The sequence below is a fragment of the Lontra canadensis genome, unplaced genomic scaffold, assembly GCF_010015895.1.
Source record: "Lontra canadensis isolate GAN:19392208 unplaced genomic scaffold, GSC_riverotter_1.0 scaffold97, whole genome shotgun sequence".
NCBI classification, from domain to species: Eukaryota; Metazoa; Chordata; class Mammalia; order Carnivora; family Mustelidae; genus Lontra; species Lontra canadensis.
Genome location: NW_022631091.1, coordinates 5,780,764 through 5,801,079, shown reverse-complemented (window position 1 = coordinate 5,801,079; position 20,316 = coordinate 5,780,764). Strand labels below are relative to the sequence as shown.

General features: G+C 55.4%; 1 protein-coding gene across 1 annotated transcript; it reads left to right on the top strand.

Moving 5' to 3' along the window:
- The first annotated feature begins 8,113 nt into the window (after positions 1 to 8,113).
- Positions 8,114 to 9,257, top strand: GPR31 (G protein-coupled receptor 31). Its single transcript, XM_032837226.1, is given in 2 exon segments — positions 8,114 to 8,176; positions 8,178 to 9,257. Coding segments are annotated over 2 exon segments (1,116 nt in total). The 3' UTR covers positions 9,231 to 9,257.
- The last annotated feature ends 11,059 nt before the right edge of the window (positions 9,258 to 20,316 follow it).

The window sequence follows — 20,316 nt, the reverse complement described above, 5'->3', positions numbered from 1 at the left end:
GGGTTCTTCCTCTGCAAGGAGGCGCCGGAAGAGGCCTTGAGCTGAGGCGAGCTCCGAAGGACGAGAGAAAGAGAACGTGTCCAAACGGACCTGCCAAGCAGGGGAGCTGGGCGGAGGACAGCCCACAGGCCAGCCCTGCCTCCAGCAGTGTGTGGAATGAGGCTGGAAGCCTGGGGTGGGCTCAGACATGAGCTGGTTGCACCTGGTGTGATAAGCAAGTGGCCACGTCCATCGAGACAGACCTGGGGGCTGCGGGAGCAGACTCTGGAGGAAGCATGTAAACACACAGGGAGAGGGAGAGCCCATTTAGAAAGCGTTAGTAACCCAGTCACACAGCCATGTCTACACCAATGGTTTCCACATTTTACATCTGAATGAAAATTGTCTTCAGCAGAGTAATGGTCCCCAGGAAAGCCCACAGGCCGAGCCCCAAAACATGTCAATCTGTCACCTTTCCTGGCAGAGTGACTTTAAATTGATTAAGTCAGGGCTCTCAAGATGGGAGATTATCCTGGACCATCTGGGGGCCCCCCTTAATTACCCCTGGCCTTCAAGGTCAGAGTCCGGGAGAGAACTTGGCCCCTGAGCAGGAGGGAGAAGCCTGAGGAAGTGACGCTCCCCTTTGGAGACGGAGGAGGGGCCACGTGCCAAGGAACACAGGTGCCTCTGGGAGCTGGAGAACACAAGAGAGTGGGCTCTCCCCGGAGCCTCCGGAGGAAGGGGACCCCTGGCTGACCCCTGGGTCTTATTAGGCCTGACGGTCACACGCTGATCTCCTGACCTCTGACTCCTTGAGAATTATGGGCTTTGGTTCCAGCCACCAGGTCTGTGGGGATCTGTGGCAGCGGCCCCAGGAAACAGGAAGCAGGAGGACACCGTGTAAACTGTGCACATCTAGGCCTTACCCTCAGAAGCTGGAAAGGAACCGAAATGAAGAAAATCAAACACTCCAGCTCCTTGACGGGGAGAACACAGGTGACGGAGGGACTGAGGTTCTGATGGGGAGGAGCGGCAGGGCCGCAACACTCTGATTTCCAGCCAGAGGCAGGAGCAGTGGTGCCCCCTACAGATGCAGGAGAAGAGGAGGGCTGACGCCTGGGAGGCAGAGAGAGGGTCTCAGAGGCGGCTCGCCACAGTGCGGCTGCCCGGATGTCCCAGCGCAGGAGGCGAGGAGGACTGTGGGTCCCCAGCGGAGCCCTAGAGGCCCGCTGCACCCACAGACCAGGAGCGGAAGGAGCTGGATCAGGCTCTCGGAGGCTCGAGGAGAGAAGAGGCAAGGCCAGGGCCGGCTCCGTCCCCGGGACTGCAGACCAGGGGCAGGAGGAGAAAGAAGAGCTGGGCAAGGAAACAGCCTGAAGACTCCCAGGGACCAGACGTTGTGGGAAGCGTGTTGTCAACAGTGTCGGCCGCAGCTGGGCGCTCCGGGCACGTGCAGGAAGGACAGAGACGTGAATTGGGAAAACTTGGCCCAGGTCAAGGTCAGGTCACTAAATCTCCAGGGGGTTCGGTTTCCTCACCTGCAAAATGAGAAGTTGGGGTTAATTTCTAAGAGGTCACTTGCTCTAAAAAATGCTGTGATTCTATGATTTAACAGAAAGATCATTTGTAGCTGATGACGCCCACTGAGTAACAGTTTGAAAACACAGTAGTGACCGTGCCTAAGGTGATCCCTGCGAACAGTTAGATTGACTAGATTATAACGTTCTTCAAATACGGGAAAATGGCTAAACTGTAGCCAAGATGTCTTAGTTTGGGGCATAACTGTCTCCCCTGCTCCACTGAGGGCCTCAGGCTGAGAAACGCAGCTGGTCCTGAATGGGGTCCACTGTGAACCTCAGATCCTCTTCTCTCCCTGTATGGGCAGATCCGTTGTCCCCTGGAAGTTCCCTCTCTGCCTGCTAAGCGTCAGGTCAAAGTCCTCTTGCTCCCTGGCTTCCCCAGAACTGGGAGGACTCTTGTGTGAACGTGGCTTCACTTTCTGTTTGAGTGTGATAAAGGGAGAAAGGTACTTGGTTGATAAAATGTGATTCTCTCAGGATTCCTTCCCCCCCCAAGTCTGTGGGGACCAGCACTCACCCACAGGAGGACGGCTCGACCGGCAGCTCAGCAGGGGACAGGCAGGCTTGTCACGACCTCAAGCCCAAGAAACAGGAAAACGAGGGCTTCTCCCCCAAACTCACAGCTGTGCAGCCAGAGCGCAAGGACACCCAGAAGAGAAAGGGGGCGGCGCTTCTCAAGGATCAGGCTCTGAGAAGTGTGTTTCGTTTATTTTCATTTTTTAGAAGATTTTATTTATTTATGTTTGCAAGAGAGAGAGAGAACACAGGCGGGGGAGGGGCAGAGGGAGCAGCAGACTCCTGGCAGAGCTGGGAGCCCGACGCGAGGCTCGAACCCAGGACCCAGGATCATGACTGAGCCACAGCAGACGCCTCACTGACTGAGCCACCAGGCGCCCCTAAGAAGTACGTTTTAATCAGAATTACAAACACTCCCATCCCTGTGTCTGCTCCTCTGCTCACTGACAAAGCGTGAGGCCCAGGTGTCTCGGAGAATAACACACCCTGAGGGGAAACTGAGACTCCCCCGCGAGTCGCCAGAGGGGCCGCCTGGTCTCTCTCTAAAACATAAATTAGTAAAAACTGCACGTCGAATGGAGGCAAAGCCCCTTGTGAGCCGCGTCCAGCAGCACCGACTCTATCTTGTCCGTTCGACCTCCTGGAAGGAAATTCTCTGCACAGCAAGGTTATAAATGATGTTTTTCCTTTTTGACCCTCCTGGTGCCTGTGTTTTCTATATAGAAGAGATCATTTCTGTTATTAGAAAATAATCACAAATTTAAGGATTCAATTATTAGGTTGTGAGTTTGCACTGTGCTGGGCCAGTGCTGGGCGCCAGACAAAGGTCAGGGCCTGCGGCCCGCACCGACGGCCCATGGGCTCCACACCCCTCCCCCCATGAGGAGAGAGAGGACGTTTGTGGGACCAGCGTGTCGCCTCCGGCCTCAGGAAAACCAGAACCTGAAGATCGCTTCCGACAGGCCTCGCAGCTGCAGACACGGCCGGCGCTGGCCTATCGTACCGGGAGGGAAAGAAGCCCGGAAAAGAGAAGAGCCAGTGCGGGGGGGCGGGGGGTGGCATCCACACCCTGGGGTCCCCGCCCTGATCCGGGAAGGGCGTGGGTCAGGGATGCGGAAGAAGCACAAACAATACTTACGTTGGACATTTACTTTTTAAAGATTTGTTTATTTATTTGAGAGAGAGAGAGAAAAAAAAATACCCTGTGAGCAAGGGGCGGAGGGAGAGGGGGGAGCCCCCAGCATGCCACACCGAGTGAGGAGCCCGACTCGGGGCTCGATCTCACCACCCTGAGCTCACGACCTGAGCTAAAACCAGGAGTCAGACATTTCACCGACAGAGCCCCCCAGCTGCCCCGACACCATTTATGATTAAAAATACATGTGTGGGGGCGCCTGGGTGGCTCAGTGGGTTAAGCCTCTGCCTTTGGCTCGGGTCATGATCCCGGGGTCCTGGGATCAAGCTCCGAGTCAGGCTCTCTGCTCTGCGGGGAGCCTGCTTCCTCCTCTCTCTCTGCCTGCCTCTCTGCCTGCTTGTGATCTCTGTCTGTCAAATCAATAGATAAAATCTTTAAAAAAAAAATACATGTGTGCCTCTGCTTGGGGGAGGGGGGGTCACAGCTCCTGTCTTTTCCCTTTTCATTGTGCGTTTCTGTGTTTTCCACTTCTACGCATCGAGAATACGTCAGATGTGCAATCAGGTAACATTCAAGATTATTCTATGAAGACGCTTTGAGGGTCATAAATGGGACTGGACCGTGGTCACGGTGCCCCAGATTTGCTGAATGAGCAAATAAATGAATCACGTACTTTAAACAATCAGTCGCAGAAAAGTCCATTTTAAATGCCATTTCTGGCTATGTTCGATCCTTTCCCCAGCAGCGGTGAGAGGACACCCCTGAAAACCTACTCCCATCCTCCAAGACTGCCCCAACTTCTGCTTTCATCCACATCTCCCTCTCGCACGTCCGCTTTGCAAGAGTCAGGGGCTTTCCATCCTGAACTCGAAACTGTTCCATTTTAACATGTGCCCAAAAAATGGTGAAAAATTTGTTGAGGGTTTTCTTGCTGTTGTTTTAGTTTGTTTGGCTTTTTTTTTTTTTCATTCCTCTAGGAAGCACCTTTCTGCACTTGACCTGTGTGGGAGTTTGAGTATAATCATTCACAACTTTTTTCGTAGGGTTAACATTTTTCTACAACAATAACTTATATCCCTAATGATTTCTCTTTTTTTTAATATTTTGTTTATTTATTTGACAGAGAGAGAGACAGCGAGAGAGGGAGCACAAGCAGGGGGAGTGGGAGAGGGAGAGGCAGGCTCCATCCCATGTGCGTGAAACACTGATTTCACTCATCGTTCATTCCGGTGGTGGTATGTGCGTCGCAGCGATATTCTGAGGTCACCGAAATTCTTTTACCCAAACCCTAAATTCAGACGTGCGCTCGGGACCATCACAGGACTTGGCCACAGTCACATGACTTCCTCCCTCTGAGGCTGCACTCCCAGCTCCTTTTTCTAAAACATGACCACTTTTCTCAGAAATGACCGTTGCTCCTGTCCCCGAAGGCTCAGCCTCCCAGCGTCTGAGGTGACAGTAAGAGACGTGAAGAGTCACCGAGTCTTAGACCGGGAGTCGTGCCCCTCTGGGGTAAAGCAGGAACTCCTTAGGACGGGGAGAAGCAGGGTCGTGGGGCTGGGCAGTCGGGTACGGCCACGAGAAAGGAAAGTGGGACGCGGTGAACTTGTGAAATCCGTAGGACGGCCAGCAGCCCGGGCCGAGGAAACAACGTGCCGTCAGCGTGTCGGGAATGGGCGCCCCCAGCCATGGGCGCGTCCCGAATCCCTGACAACTCTATCCCCATCCCGCTTCGGTCGTACCTGTTACTGAATTTTATCACGCGTTCCTCGCAGATCTGTGTGTATTCCTTGGCCTTTCCTGCTGGAAGGTAAGTCCTCAAAGTCAGGAAGGATTTTGAACACCATAAGTATTTGTATCCCCAGCACAACAGGAACAATGCTTGATATGTTCTAAAAAAAACTTTTTTTTAAGAAGTGTCTAATAAAGTATTTAACTTTGTCCAAAAAGAGGTGTTGACCTTTGGTCTCAGCAGCCAGGAGGTCATCTCTGAGCCCTTGGAAGGTTATGCTTGATGGAGATATGATTTCCCCAGGGGCTTTGGGACAGCCAGATGGTAACACTGTAATGAGGCTTGGGGCTTTGGGTCACACACACCAGTCGTCCCTCCAGGACAGAAGGAGCCTAGGACGGGCCACATGGAAGCTCGGCCACCCTAACGGGACGGACCTCGACGAGGCCTTTGGATGCCAAGGCTGCAGCTCCCCCCACTGACAATGCTTGATTGGATACTGAGAACGTCACTCCATCCCTAATCCACGACAGGACAAAGGAAGCTCCACACTTATTACTTTCCTAGACTCTGTCCCATGCACCTTCTCCCTCCCTCAGTGGATTCCAATCTATGCTTTTTCTATAATAAAATGAAACTCTGAACAAAATAATGTCCTGTGAGTTCTTGAGTCCTTCTAGAGAATCATCAAAACTGGGGTGGTGTTGGAGACCCCTGACTTAACAGTCGTGTTTGAGAAGAAGTGGTCTTGTAGGGACTGTCACTTCAAACCCCGCCATTGGCTAACCTCGAAGTGACTGACAGGAAAATCTAATTTAGTCTTCCATCTGCTTATCCTCAGACGTAAAAGAAAAACTGGAAAGGAAAAGGAGAATTAAAGGGTGTGCTGGTTTGAAGCACAACCACAATTTGAAGATTCCGTTTTCACTTAAATTTAGGAACAGGCGTGTAAGTAAAGCATACATAAAAACTTCTCTTTGAGAAGAGAGAAGCTTCCTTAATGAGAAGAACATTGAAGAAATAGTAATAGTGATTGAAAATAGAATTCCTGGGGATAATAAGATTTAATAAGACAAGATCCCCAAGGGAGAAGCTGACATAGTGTACCTTTAAAAGACAGGAAGTAAAGAACAATTCAGTCTCTTAGAAATAAGGAAGATAAATGAGTACTGAGAAAAAGCAGCAGAATTTTAAATTCTGTTATTTTTATTTCCCATATTTAAAAACAAAAATATGTAATAATTATTAATTTTTGTGTTGTCTAATGAGCTGGGCTATCTATGATTTAGAAGGTGCTTGGCACACGCTGAAGTCCGCAGTTACGGGGTAGCTCTGAAAGTCTGTCAATGTCTTCAACGTGTTGTGAGGAACACATCTGAGTCACTTGTGCCCCTGAAGAGTTAGCTGCCAGCTTCCTGGGCGTCCCCCTTTGCCGACAGCGGTCGCAGAGATGAGGCAGATGGCCTCCGGCGACCCTCCCTGGGAGCCGGCCGAAGCTGTCCACAGTGAGTGTGCTGCCGGCGAGTCCCTGTCCACAGAAGGCATCGCCACGGTGGTGCCATTGGGACACTCCCACAGTCTGGATGCTTGGACGGCTCTCCAAGGGTACCTTCTTAGAAAACAGAGAGACAGGTGAGCCTGCCTGATGCAGAGGTGAGCAATGGGTAGGCCGGGGGTCCAGCTGGAAAGGAAAACTCTGGGTCAAATCACCTGAAATCAGGTAAATCAATGACCCTGGTGGGATTCTGGAGATGCGGCGTTTTTATGACACAGAAGGGAACCGTGGCTAACTGGGAGGCAGCAGAGCCGTGGGGTCAAGACCCCCGGCTCTGGTTGGACTCGGGGCTGAGAGGATCCTGCTCCTGCCATTTGCTGAACTGTGACCTTGAGCAAAGAACGAACCTCTCTGGGCCTCTACTTCTTCGTGCACAACACAGAGCTTAACACTGACCTACTTCCCTTCACTGCTGCCTGTGCCCCGCGATAGCATGCGCGAGCGCATGGAGGGCCACACACCAGACAAACGTGCAGCAAACCTTAGTAGCTATTACTGCTGAGACGTTTCTAGGTCTAAAGTCTGGTATCCGAAGGGAAGACATCGGAGCACCCTTGATGACGGGCGCAGAAGGAAGCTCGATGCTGGGAGCGGAAGGAGTTTTGTTGCCGTCACATGGACGTCAACGTCAGCTAAAAGTGGCCCCGGCACACCAGGGTGCAGTGTGCAGGACTGTATTTGTAACAGAATCTCAGACACATGTGACCCTGCAAGGGACTGTCACCTTCACTTCTCCCTCAAGACGCTGGAACACAGGCGTTCCTTTGGTTCCCCCAAATCACACTGCCACTAAGTGCAGAAACCAGAGGTGGAATGAAAAAATACTTGTCTCCAGAGCTCAAACCACACTAAACAGAACCAAGATAAGTGAGGCTGAACGGTGGGTCAGGACCCAGGTGGGTGAGGGTCAACAGGGTCTCAGGACCCAGGAGAGTCAGGGTCAAGAATGGGCCAGAACCGAGGTCAAGCATGGTCCACCATGGGAAGGGATGACTGAATTCATCTTGTATCTCATGACCTTGACTTTCTGGAGGAATCTATGCATCTTGGCCAGTCATCAACTTTATTTCTCTCAAGGCCAATGGAGGCTGACAGGTCTAGATCCTAATCCAGGTCTCATAGGAGAGAGGGGAAGCTCCTCAACAGAAAATAAAACCGGACAAAATAAAAGGACAATCGGAAAGTGGGCATCCGTGAGTGAGAAGACCGGGCCACCCAGAGGGTCTTCTGCGATGCCCAGGACCAAGTCTGGGTGCCCATGTGTGAAACGGAGCCCACGCAGGAGAGCTTCGGTACGTGTCGCTCCTCTGGGGCTTCCCCACGAGGCATATGCAAGCTAGAGAAGCCTTTGGTTTCCATCTTGATCTACCCGTGTAAGGACGAGACGACGAGGCGTGTGGAAGCCACTCAGGCTCCACGGGCAGCAGCCGCGGATGCATCCCTGTGCTCCGCAGACATCCCGGCATCGGCGCTCAGCGAAATGCCGGATGAAATCAAGCGAAACACAGTTTCCCCTTTTCAGGACAAAACAAAAGAGAACAAAATTGCAAGGGTTTTTCCCTCCCTCTGATCCTCTTTCCCCAAACAGATTTCAGTTTGCTTTTGACTTCACCCTGATGCTGGTTCAGTACTTCTTGCTGAGAAAATGCAGAACTCATGCAGATACCCTGGGGCGGGAACAAGCGCGTTTCTCTCATTTCGTGGGAAGGAGCCTCCCCGGAGCCCAGGCTCTCGGCGCCCCGCGGCTCTCAGGCGGGGTCCAGCGGCGGGGCCGGTGCCACCGCCATCGCCATGCCCGCCACCAACTGCTCGGCGCCCAGCGCGGCCGTGGAGGTGACCGTGGGCGCGCTGCTCGTGCTGGAGTGCGCGCCGGGCCTCCTGGGCAACGCCGTGGCGCTGTGGACCTTCTGCTTCCGCCTGAAGGTGTGGAAGCCCTACGCCGTCTACCTGCTCAACCTGGTCGCCGCCGACCTCCTGCTGACCTTCTGCCAGCCCTTCCACGCCGCCTTCTACCTGAGACGCAAGACCTGGCCCTGGGGACGCGCGTCGTGCCAAACCCTGCTCTTCCTGCACGTCCTCAGCCGCGGGGTGGGCGTCGCCTTCCTCGCGGCCGTGGCTCTGGACCGCTACTTCCGGGTGGTCCACCCTCGGCTGAAGGTCAACCTCCTGTCCCCGCGGGCGGCCTGGGGGGTGTCGGGCTTCGTGTGGCTGCTGCTGCTCGGCCTCACCCACCAGAGCCTGTTTGTCTCGGAGGCCGCGTGCCCCGGTCCAGAGCCCCGGGGAGGCGCGTCCTTGAGCCTGCTCTGGCAGGAAGCCCTGTCCTTCCTGCAGTTTATGCTCCCCTTCGGCCTCATCCTGTTCTGCAATGCCGGGGTCATCAGGACCCTCCAGAGGCGCCTGCGAGAGCCAGACAGACAGCCCAAGCTGCAGCGGGCCCGGGCGCTGGTGACGGTGGCCTTGGTCCTGTTTGCACTGTGCTTCCTGCCCAGCTTCCTGGCCCGCGTCCTGGTGGCCGTCTTCCGCGGCGCGGGCGGCTGCGGGGTCCTGGGAGCGATGGTGCACGTGTCCGACGTGGCCGACGGCCTCAGCTACCTGCAGAGCGTGCTGAACCCGGTGCTGTACTGCTTCTCCAACCCCGCCTTCAGATGCTCCTACCGCAAGGTCTTCAACACCCTCAGAGGCCGAGGCAGGGAAACCGAGGCCCGGGGGGACATCAGAGACTCCTACTCCTGAGGCCGGCCAGCCCTCTGGGCCCCGGGGGCACGGGAAGGGCGGGGATCTGAGCGCTGACGACCAGCACTGAGGGTTGCGGGCAGAGGAAACTGAGGCCGCGCCCCAAGGGGCAGGATCCACGCGTCGGCACCCCTGCGGCCAAGCTTGGACCCACGCGGTCTGCGGGATTTCCTTCTGCTCTTCTGCCCCATCAGACGGCAGAGCGGAGAAGCAAGTGGAGCTCCTTTCCAGCCACGACAATGCTGACCTGGAAGCAGGCTGCCGCCACGTCCTCACGGGAGGTGTTCTCGTGGGTCCGTCATGCGAGCGGGGAGGCTGAGCCGCGCTGCCCTCACTCTGGCTGGTCTCGGTGAGTCGTCTGCTTTCACGGTCCCGCGGTCTGCTCCCCCGCCACTGCGCAGACCTGCGCTGGCCGACCCGGGAAAGTGGCAGGCGGGGCTCAAGGCCATGTTCGGGCTGCGCACCTCATGGGGCTCCCAGCTCGGCTCTGCCTGGCACATAGTGTATCTAGTCTGTAACACTTCGCTTCGTCTGCAAAGACATGATGCCAGAGACAGCACAGTTCCCTAGTCTATTATAAGAAACACCTTCCTACTAAATTTCTCAAAACTGCTGAGAATGTCTCTTGAGGTCTGAATGTCTAGATGCTTTTGAAACTCGCTCGGCTTCCCGGCTCCGAGAAGTCACTGTAGTTAATGCCTCGCGGAGAAATGCACAGTGCCAGGCACCAAACTGCACGTGAATCGGGGCTTTCCACCTGACGGCGGGGCCCACCTGGCACAGAGGGGACCCCGGGGACCTGCCCGGTCCTGGGAGGCCAGGCAGGGCCAGGGGCCCACCTGAGCCCAGCCCCGGCTCTCCTGCCACGGCCGCATGGTCTCATGTCATGCTCTTAAACGATGACCCACAGCGGGAGCTCACGAGGGTGACAACAGTTTGAAAGTCTCCTTCCTGACTGCTTTGTCTTGTTCTCTGTTCAAATCTGGCCCCAGAAGGGATATCCCAAGACGCTTAGAGGAAGGACAAGGTCTAGTGTATGAGGAGGCCCAGCCCGTGGCCTTCCCGGGACCTGCCCCTGCCTCGTCCACGCGGACAGACCCCACCTTTCCCCGGGCCACCCCATGACCTTGGTAATATCCAGGGTGAAACACGGTGCCTGAGGCCAGAAGAAACGGCAACGCTCCCTCCTGCTTGTTCGCCTACCAGGGGGCACCTTCTCAGAAGCAAAGTTACGATGCGAGCGGGTCCCTGCTGCTGTGCTCTGCCGAACACGGTCCCCAGAGAGCAGCAAACCTGCTCAGTGAGCCTGGCTGCTGCTGGCTGGCGTCAAGTCCCCTCCAGTGAGTGGACATCAGGCGACTGGCCTGCAGCTGCGGCCGGACAATCATGCGGGAGCTTCGGAGAAAGTTCTCTGCCCTCAACACCGTCTACATCGCGTCCGTATTCTTGCCATGGGCTCAGGGCACGCGCCGTCCCACATGACGCTACTTGTTAAAAATCTAGCATTTAACGTAACCCTTTTCCACGTCATGATAAACTCCCCACAGGCTTTCTTCACTCGATCCCCCGTAATCTGTCCAGATGTTTCTTAACCGTTTCACCGAAGATGGACACTGAGAGCTGGTGCCCTCTGCTTGGGTAAATCAGGCTATGAGGCCACACAGCCTCCCGGAGACCTCGCTGCGGCCTTGCCCACGCCGGCCACCTGAACAGCTCCCGGCCCAGCGCCAGGCTCTGCCGAACCTTCCTGGCGGGGCTGTCTCCGGGCTCCTTGCCAGGCGAGCCAGCTTTGTCCAGGAGCTTAGCCGTGGGCTGCACTCCCTCCCCCCAATCCCTGCTCATTAGCCGGGCGACCCGGGGTCTTATGCCAGCAGAGCGCTGGCCCTCCTCCTCTCTGCTCCTGCCCGCCGGCAGGTGGGGGACCCAGGATCTCTCAGAACACCCTGAGGCTTTGGTCAAACTCAGCTTTCTGACTCGGTCAGCCTGGGGAGTCCCGGCACCCCCGGGTTTTTGAGCCCCTTAGTTAACTCCGGGAATGTGCAGCCGGAGCCGTCTGCCCTGGGTGAGTAGCCATGGTCAAGGCCCTTGGGTCGGCTCCCCGCTCTGCCACTCTGAGCTTTGAGACCTGGGACAAACCATGCAGCTGCTCTGAACTTCCCTGGTCTGTGAAATGGGGGTAACAACACCCGGCCTGTGGGATTATTGCACGGGGTGAGGAAGATCATACATGAGACATTGAGCATGGAGCCTGGCGAGCGTCAGCCCCCCGTTCGGGTATGACACTGCCGTTTTCAGGTGACCGGTCTAGTCTCTTGACTTTCTTTAATCCCTGAGCAGACTGTGTGCCCTTTGGGGACACAGCAATTTGCCCGTGCACTGCCAACATGGGGCCTGAAGCGGGACAGGCGGTCAGTGACCTGGAGGTCGCAATATTCTGCTAACTCAAAGGTTTACTAGGATTCTTTCTTTCTGGTATGTCCTTTCCAGATCTGTGAGGCTTCCATCGGCCCCGAGCGTGATTCCACACATCTCTGGGAGGGGACAACGTCTCTGTCTGTGGTCAGGTTCCGGGTCCAGTGACCCCGCCTCTAAGGACATTTCCCTGGGATCGTGTCCTGTCACTCCCCTCACAGAAGCCTCAGAAAGTTGTCTTCTTGAAGACATACTGGGAGGAAGGGGGATCTTGTCCTTCTCCAAATTGCTTTCTCTGAGTAAGGAAATGAGTCAGAAGGAAAGTGTGGGCAGGCAGCAAACGATGGGCCCCAGAACCACAGTGACTTTGCTGTCAGCAGCAAGTTTTACTTTCTTTTCTCCATTGACTCGCTTCTTCTAATGCAGCAGGTGCACGGTCTCGTCTGTGAGTCTGGCAAATCTCAGCGTTGTCCGGAAGGACAGCCAGCAGCCTGAGTTCCAGTCTGAGCGATGGGTTTCTTTCCCTACTCAGAAGGGACGATCAGTGTTTCCAAATTCTCTCAATGTCATTTTTTCCCCTAAAATCCAGTGGACCACGGATCCCTCTTTGGCTAAACAAAGCCCCCCAGGCGCGGGAATACTCGGAGCTCTGCCTTACTCCCCACCCACCCTCCCTGGTCCGTCCCCTGAGTCGGACCCTTCCTAAAGCCCCTGACCACACCCCCCAGCACCCCACACATTACCCGCCCCCCCCCACCCTGCAGGCCACCCGCTGGTGCTCACACCTGCTTTCCCCTCCTCATCCCCTCCCTGAAGCTTGGAAAGTGTCCACTTATCTTTGTGTCCCCAGCACTGGGCACAGGGCCTGGCACACGGCAGACACGGACTATGTTTGTGGAATCAATAATAAACACATGAACAAATTAACCTGATTTAAAGTTAACAAATTAACTTTCTTAATCATCTAATGGGTTTTATTAAAATATACTTTGGAATTCTGGATCCATAGGCAAACTTAAAATATCTTTAAAGGGTATTCTAGGAAGACACTAATACAGATGAAAACAGGACGACTGGAGAAAGCCTGTCCTCTGTACTGCCACAGTCACCTCCGCCACTAACTGAGCCGGACTGTGATTTATTTAGGGCTCCGGATCATGAACCATGTATCTCCCTGCGGGTTGGGCCAGCGACTGTCGGAGACTTCTAGAACACACCACCAGTGTTCGTGGACTCCCCGAGACCGCCAGCCTTGCACACCCCCTCTGTATGCTGTACATCATGTGAGATTTGCCATCTTAACCGTCTCGTCACGGTGCAGGGACAGCAAGGGTACTCACACTGAGGTGCGTCCATCACCACCGTCCATCTCTAGAACTTTCCAGCTTCCCCACCAGGCGCTCTGATCATCCAGCCGTAAGCCCCATCCCCGCCCCACCTCTGCTGCACACCGCCCCCGCACCTTCCCCCCAGGCCCCCCCACCTCCTTTCCGTCTCTGGGGACGGCCGCAGGGCCCCGAGCAAGCGAGCTAGGCCACAGCTCTGTCTTTCTGCTGCTGGTTCACCTCCCCCGCGCACGCGCTCCCAGGCCACAGCGCGGGTCAGATTTCCTTCCTTGCTGTGGTGGACGGGGCGGTCTGCTCGTGGGTGCGGCCTGCGTTGCTTCCACCTCTGGGCCCCCGCGCGGTGCTGCTGTGACGGCGGGTGCGCACGTCCCCGCCAGACCCGCCTCCGGGTGCGTAGGCTCCAGGGCGACCGCGGGATCGTGTGCGTGTCTATCGGCCACTCCCGGAGGATTTGCCACCGCTGTCCGCACGTGGCTTCTCCACTGCACAGTCCCACCCGCACGCTCAGGGTCCCGGCGCCGCCCCCTCTGCCCTGGCACCTGTTTCTGGGGCGGGGCCGCAGCTCCAGCCTCGGGGGGGCGGAGCGGACACGTACCTCTGACCAGAAGAATCCCTGAACCTCAGAGACCAACAGGAAACCCTGCCCTGTGTGTGCGCACGACAGCCAGGCCTGCGCGGGGCTCGCTGGGGGCCTGGGATCTCACACCGCAGCCTTCCCAACGGACGCACCGGCCACAGGACCGCCCCTGTGACGTGAATTCGGTCAGAGCAGCCCTCGCCTGGATGGAGGGGCCACGGAGCCCAGGCCCTTCCGCGTGCCCCAGCACTGCTGAGCCGCCCCCAGCACCAGCTCCTTGCCCTGGGCTCCCTGCAGACGGCCCCGCACCTGCTCCCCCTGCGCCAGCGGCATCCGGCTGCTGCCTTCCAAGCAAGGCCCTAGCGATGCCCCTCCTGTATGACCCTGGTGGCTCCAGCTCCCCTCCTTCACACACGGTGTGTGAGGGTATAGACCGTCTACACTGCAGACAAGCTTCTGTAACAGCCCGCAGCCCAAAATAGTAAACGCACCCGCGGAGTCGCAATAATAACCCCTTTCCGTTTGTAAGACCTGGGGGATCGGCAAGGCAAGTCCCGATTCCCTGTTTGCAACTGAGCAAGCTGGCACCCGGTGGGGTCGGCAGTGTGGCCGGTGGGCAGGTCAGCGGTGGGCCAGACGGTGACGCGAGCCTGGGCGTCCAGCAAAGGTCGGGGGTGACGGTGTTCCAGGACCTTCTTGGCGTTATGCCTTCCCCTTGGGCTTTCATCGCTTACTTGTATTTTGGTTTTCCTCCTCCCTGGGGCGTCCCACTAACGGGCCGTCTGGGAGGAGAGACGCAGCATTTGTTAAGCACCGCGGGCTCGCGATTGCAGAACATTCCACAACTGATTCGCCAGTGCGGCCCCGCTGTACCCCCTTGTGTCCCCTTGTGAGCTGGCGTCAGTCCCTGCGAGCTGCGGTCCTCCACCGTCCCTGGTGTCCCCCTGTGGGCAGGCCCAGATGCGCTGAGGCAGTGCAGAATTCCCTGAAGGTTCAGGTGGAGAAAGTAGAGAGAGAGAGAAGGCCGAGCTGGTCAGGGGAGGACGCCTGGTCCTGGGCCCCCCGCAGAGGCCCCGAGCACCCGCTTGTCGCTAACAAAGCTGTGTGCGCACCCTGTGAGCAAAGGCTTGGGAGAAGCCAGCCTGATCTGCAGACCCGGAGGAAACCGAGAGAGGCTTTGAGCGATGAGCTTTGGTCACTAGAGGACAGCGGGAGGCAAGCCCCTGGATTTCTAAGGAACCGACAGGGATGCGCTCGGGGACTGGGGCCTGAGGGAGCAGGACACTCCGGGATGAAACCCCAGCTCCTCCTCTTGGGCTGCTCATGTGCAGCCAGGAGGGAGCCTCATGCTGGCGGCTCTCCTGCCTACAGATGGGAGGACAGCCTCCGGGCCCAAGCAAGCCCCTTCCTCCTCTGCCCGCTCAGGGCTCCCTGTCCCAGCCTTCTGGACCCTGGAGTCCTTCCCACAGCTGGCTGCCTCATTCCGCCTGCCTGCGAGGACCGTGGGAGACAGCAGCATGTCCCCGGGAGGGGAATAAGCTGACTTAGAATTCAATAGTACTAAGACGATGAGGTGAAAAGAAAACTTAGAAACACCAGAGACGCTGACCGAGCCCGGCTCCACGGCTTCCCTTTCCTGTACTGTGTTCACAAAGTACGCCACAACATGAAATGGTTTTTTAGTGTCCTAGTCAAGGATGGCAGCAGGAATATTTGGCCCAAGCTATATTCTTTTTTATTTTTTTAAAGATTTTGTTTATGTATTTGACAGGGAGTGAGGGGGAGAGAGAGAGCGCACAAGCAGGGGGAGCAGCAGAGGCAGAGGGAGAAGCAGGCTCCCCGCTGAGTAGGGAGCCCGATGTGGGGCTCGATCCCAGGACCCAGCGATCATGACCCGAGCTGAAGGCAGCCGCTTCACTGGCTGAGCCCCCCAGGCGCCCCTCCAAACTATATTCTTACTTTTTAAGTTAAACTGACTGAATACGGCACAGTGGGAATTGGGCCAAGAGCTGGGTTCCGTGTCATGAGCATCCCAGTTACCAATTCCCTTCCTTCCTTCTGTCCATCTATCCGTCCTTCCCTCCCACATCTCAGGTGTTCTGGCCTCTCTCCCGCTGGCTGGGGAGATCAAGGGAAGGCATTTCCAAGCTGCCCCGCAGGCCCTCCTCCCCAGGAGTGCTCCTGCCCCAGACTGTGGCCGCGGAGAACACCCGGGAATCTTCCCTCTGTCAGTCCACCCGGGGGAGGAGACAGAATGCTTTCTGCATTTTCGCTCACAAAGGACAGTTGGCCCTTCACTTTGAATCCGGAGAACTGAGCCATGATGTTCCTGCCACCATCCCCACTTGGCGTGGCAGCAGCTTCTGAGAACAAGCACGCGGGGGAGACTGATGCAGGGGACGGCCCAGGGGACGGCGCAGGGGGCAGCCCGGTGCCCCTCAGATCCCGCAGCCCCTGCAGACAGGCTCCGAGCAGGGGCCAGCTGGCGTGTGTGGCGGGTGACCGTGTGGGGCAGAGGAAAAGAGAAGCAGCAGACCCACACCTCAGAGGGTCCCTGCACAAGCATCACCTCCAGATCTAGCAGCGGGGCCGGGGGGGGTCCCCGGTGGGGACTGGTAAATGACTGTCTGTAACCAGCTTCCCAAGGCCACGTTTCAGCCTACAGACAGATTTTCATTGGCTCAAAAGGTATTTTTACATTTTCATATTGTGTGTAGTTGGAACAGCAACAGCACATTTTTAAAAGGCTGGATTTCTAGCTCTTCTTGAAAACCAGAAGATCTACCGGGCTTGGACACTGATTCCCCACGCATCCGTTGGCAGGGGTGTGGCCGGGCCCACGAGGTGGAGTGTGCGTACCTGTCCCATGTCCACCGGCGTGTGTCCTTCCGGTGCCCGAGGATACCTGCCTTGTGGTCCCTCTTCTACACTGTGCTGTGTTTCAAACACAGTTTCCCAGTGTCCTTTGCTCGGTAAGCATGGTGACTGACTTTCTTTGTCCACTTGGCCAACCATGGTGGTCATTGGTTCGTCAGATGCTAGCCCGGTGTTATGTGAAGGTGCTCAGTGGGTGCCGCTAACATCTGCAGTAAGGTGTCCAAGAGTAAAGAATATGGGCCTCATGAATGTGGTGGGCCTCATCCAATCAGGTGAGGGCCTTAAGAGCCCAAACTCTGAAGGTGCCTCAAGACTGGGATTGGAACTTGCAGCCTGCCCGCTGAGCTTCAGACTTGCCCGTCCCACAGCGACGCGTGAGCCACAACCTTGAAGTAAACACCCACCCCCGGGTCTGCGTACCCATCTCCTGCAGGCTCCGGGATAGTCTGCAGCCCTGAGGGACAGAAGGAAGACGGACTCTCCACCCTGCTGCCCCACACTCCCACGGAGCGGAGCAGCGATCTTAGTGACATCTGTCAGCACAGAGCTTCGGGTTCACTCTGTCCCTTTGTTCCAGCTCCGGTCACCTCCAGCTCCCCAATGACATCCATATACCTATACCGGCTTGAGGACAGTCCCCAGTCCCCAGAGCTCACCATCTGGTTTCTCTTCATCATCAAGCCGGTGGTCCTCATGCCACGGTCACACTACGCTGGGTGAGGCCACGGCTCGTCCAGCACCGCTAAGCACAGAAACTGACACAGATGCGGCTTTGTTTTCAACCTTGGGCCTGAAGCTCCCTCTGCTCTGTGACCAGCACATTCGTATGAAGCTTTTCAGATCTGGCCAGAGCAAGAAAAAGAGCCAAACCTCCCCACGAGCCTCCCCTCATTTCACACGCGCGTGAGAGAGAACCACCAACTCTGAGCTCAGCGCTTTTTTCAGTTAAAACACACCAAAGGCATATTTAAAAGTTAGAAATATTTCTAAACTTAAAAAGCACAGGCGGCAGGGACCCCCTGTGAGCCTGAGCGGGAGGCCGGGGAGGGAGCGCGGCGCACGTTCTAGAGAAGATGAACGTGTCTCTGGGAAACGATTCCTCAAGGCCGCCGGGAGCGTGGCTCCGGGAAGGGCGTGAGATGTGGGCTCTGGTTGCTAGCGTGCCAGCGGCTCTCAGATGGAGGAAACTCCCCAAGCCTTTCATGAATCATCTTTCTCATTTTCACTAGAACTCGGGCGCGATCACACTTCTGAGATTGAAGATGGATGAGTTGCGTAACAAACCCGTTAGTAGAATTCATAACCCGGGAACGCTCCTGCGATTATGTTATCTTACCCACAACACACGAGAAGCTATTAGAGCTTTTGTTTGATTCCAAAACATGGCATTTCTTTGACTTCAAAAACCAGCATAAGAAAATTTAAGAGCGAGCTGTCTAGAAAAACGCACTGCTTACTTCTGTTACACAAAAGCAAACACTCTGCAGGTAAGGGGAGGAAACTGTGAAAATGGCCTAGTGCCATTCCCCGGAAGCTGTGCTGACTTAGTAATCTCATTATCTGAGAATTAAATTCCCCACCTGACATTTAAGTGGTCGGGAGGGACGATGAAAACGAAGAGGAGGGGTGTCTGGGGGGCTCAGTCAGTGAAGCCTCTGCCTTCGGCTCAGGTCATGATCTCAAGGTCCTGAGATCAAGTTCCACGTTGGGCTCCCAGCTCAGAAGTGAGTCTGCTTCTCCCTCTCCCTCTGTCCCTGCCCCTTGCTTGTGCGCTCGCTCTCTCTCTCTCTCTCTCTCTCTCTTTCTGACAAATAAATAAAATCCTAGGGGAAGAAAAAAAAAAAAAAAAGAGGGTCATGAGCAGAGAGGGAGACTGAGTCTGCCATCCTCGGTGGGGGGGCCCGCGGCCCGTACAATCAGGACCCCCGATCTCCTGGTGGGAAGGGGCTTCCCAGGCACTGGAGGTTGTGCCCACCCCGCTCCACATCCCCTGGAGAGCTGCTGGCTGCCTTGGTAGCCATAGAGGCCGTCAACAGCCCGGAGAAGCCTGGGGTGCTGGAGCTGCCTGGTGAGTGGCCGGCCCGAGGGTCTCCTTCAGTTGGCAGATATTCACCAATTCTTTGGCACCCAAGGGGGGTGCCCAGGGGAGAGCAGGAAGCCACATCAAACCTACCAAGCCACTTCTCTGTGAAATGTGGCATTCAAAACAGATGTCCCACGTCTGTGCTCGGCTTATTATTATTACTAACCACGGCTTAGTGGTTAGTAGGGTCAGGAGTGTGCGAGACCCACGAGGGGCCGTGACCAGGGGCAGCTATGGGACACAGAGGAGAAGCTCTCAGACCAATAATCAACCCACTGCAGACGTCTTTGCCCCCTTTGTGGAAAATGGCAGGGCTCTCTCTGCCCACAAGGCCCTCGGGGCTCTGCCCGCCAAGGTTGGGAGCGGGAGGAGAGCATGGGAGGAGAGCCGGCGAGGAAGGTGGAGCCTGTGGGGTGGGAAGCGCCCCAGGCCTGGGTGATGTGCCACTTGGACGGGCTAAGCCCTGTAATAGTAACAATAAAAGGCAGGTTGGCTCAGACACGGTTAATGTCTTGCTCACATTGGAGCACCAAAGGGTGCACCGGCCAATGGGACTTCTGCCGCTCCCAGGTCACCCAGGATGATGCCCACACTGGTACCCAGTATCTCTGGCTAGAACAGAGTCAGCTGGCTGAAGGCGGTGGGGTGTGTGGTGTCTGCCACAGGGATATGTCACCTGTAGCCCACAGAGAGCTTCGATGGGAAGGGACCAACAGCTGATGACAGACTATCAAGGTCATGCACATTTCCATAGTTGAGACCCCAGAGACCCCGGTCCTGGACCCGCTGGTGGCCACTGCGTGACCCTCTCCACGTGACTGAGGGACGGCTCCTTTGAGAGGCTCTTCCCAAAACTGAGGCTAGGCTCCTGAGTCCCCCTTGCTCCGTGGCACTGGCAACCTTTGACAAGGGCTCTCCAGAGGGGTCCCGCGTACATCTCCCATCACACCGCACAGACCAGAAGCCCTAGGATCCCCCATGCATGGTGACTCGCCCAAATGCCACGCTACTCCTCTGTTGTCCAAACAACTGGGGGGCAACAAACCAGATATCCCCAGAATTAAGAAAGCTAACAAAATGAGGGTTTAGTTTAAGAATTTTAGAATTAATTTCTGGTGAGTAAGAGATTATATCTCTTCCTTTAAAAAAAAAAAGACGACTTTTGTTACTTTAGAATACCCTAAAAAGTGTCCTAAAATATATACTTTAAAATACATATAGATACTATATTTTCTAAATCCTTTATAAAACATATACACGTTTATAAACACAAATGCATACACCAGGACCAAACAAACAAGCAAACACCAGAAAACCAAAACATAGGTAGTCACATAACAAAATAAATAAATAAATAAATAAATAAATAATTTAAAAAAGCCAATCTACTATTACTGAGTATTAAAGGCAATTTTAAAAGTGAACTGCGGCAATCCAGCAATCAGGTTTAAAATTAGTAATTATCTCAAGGGTTTTCTACCCATTGTAGAGGATCTAGTAAGAGTCTATTCATTTTGGTTTTTTTTTTTTTCTGTAAAATAGATTTAGTCACTGCAAATAAACGTCCTTCTATTAAAAGTACCAGATCCGAGGGCGCTTCGCTTATTTCTGTGCGTCTCCACTGGCGAGGCGCTATTAGGTTATCTAGAGTCTCTTTTTTGATGCCTCTTTCCCCTTAGGACTGACATTTTAACACTGAGTCTCCGTTGCCTATTTTGTTACTTTTCCTTTTGTTTATTCCGTCAACCAGGAAGTGTATCCCCTGGTGGCGTTAAAGCGTTACAGGCTCCC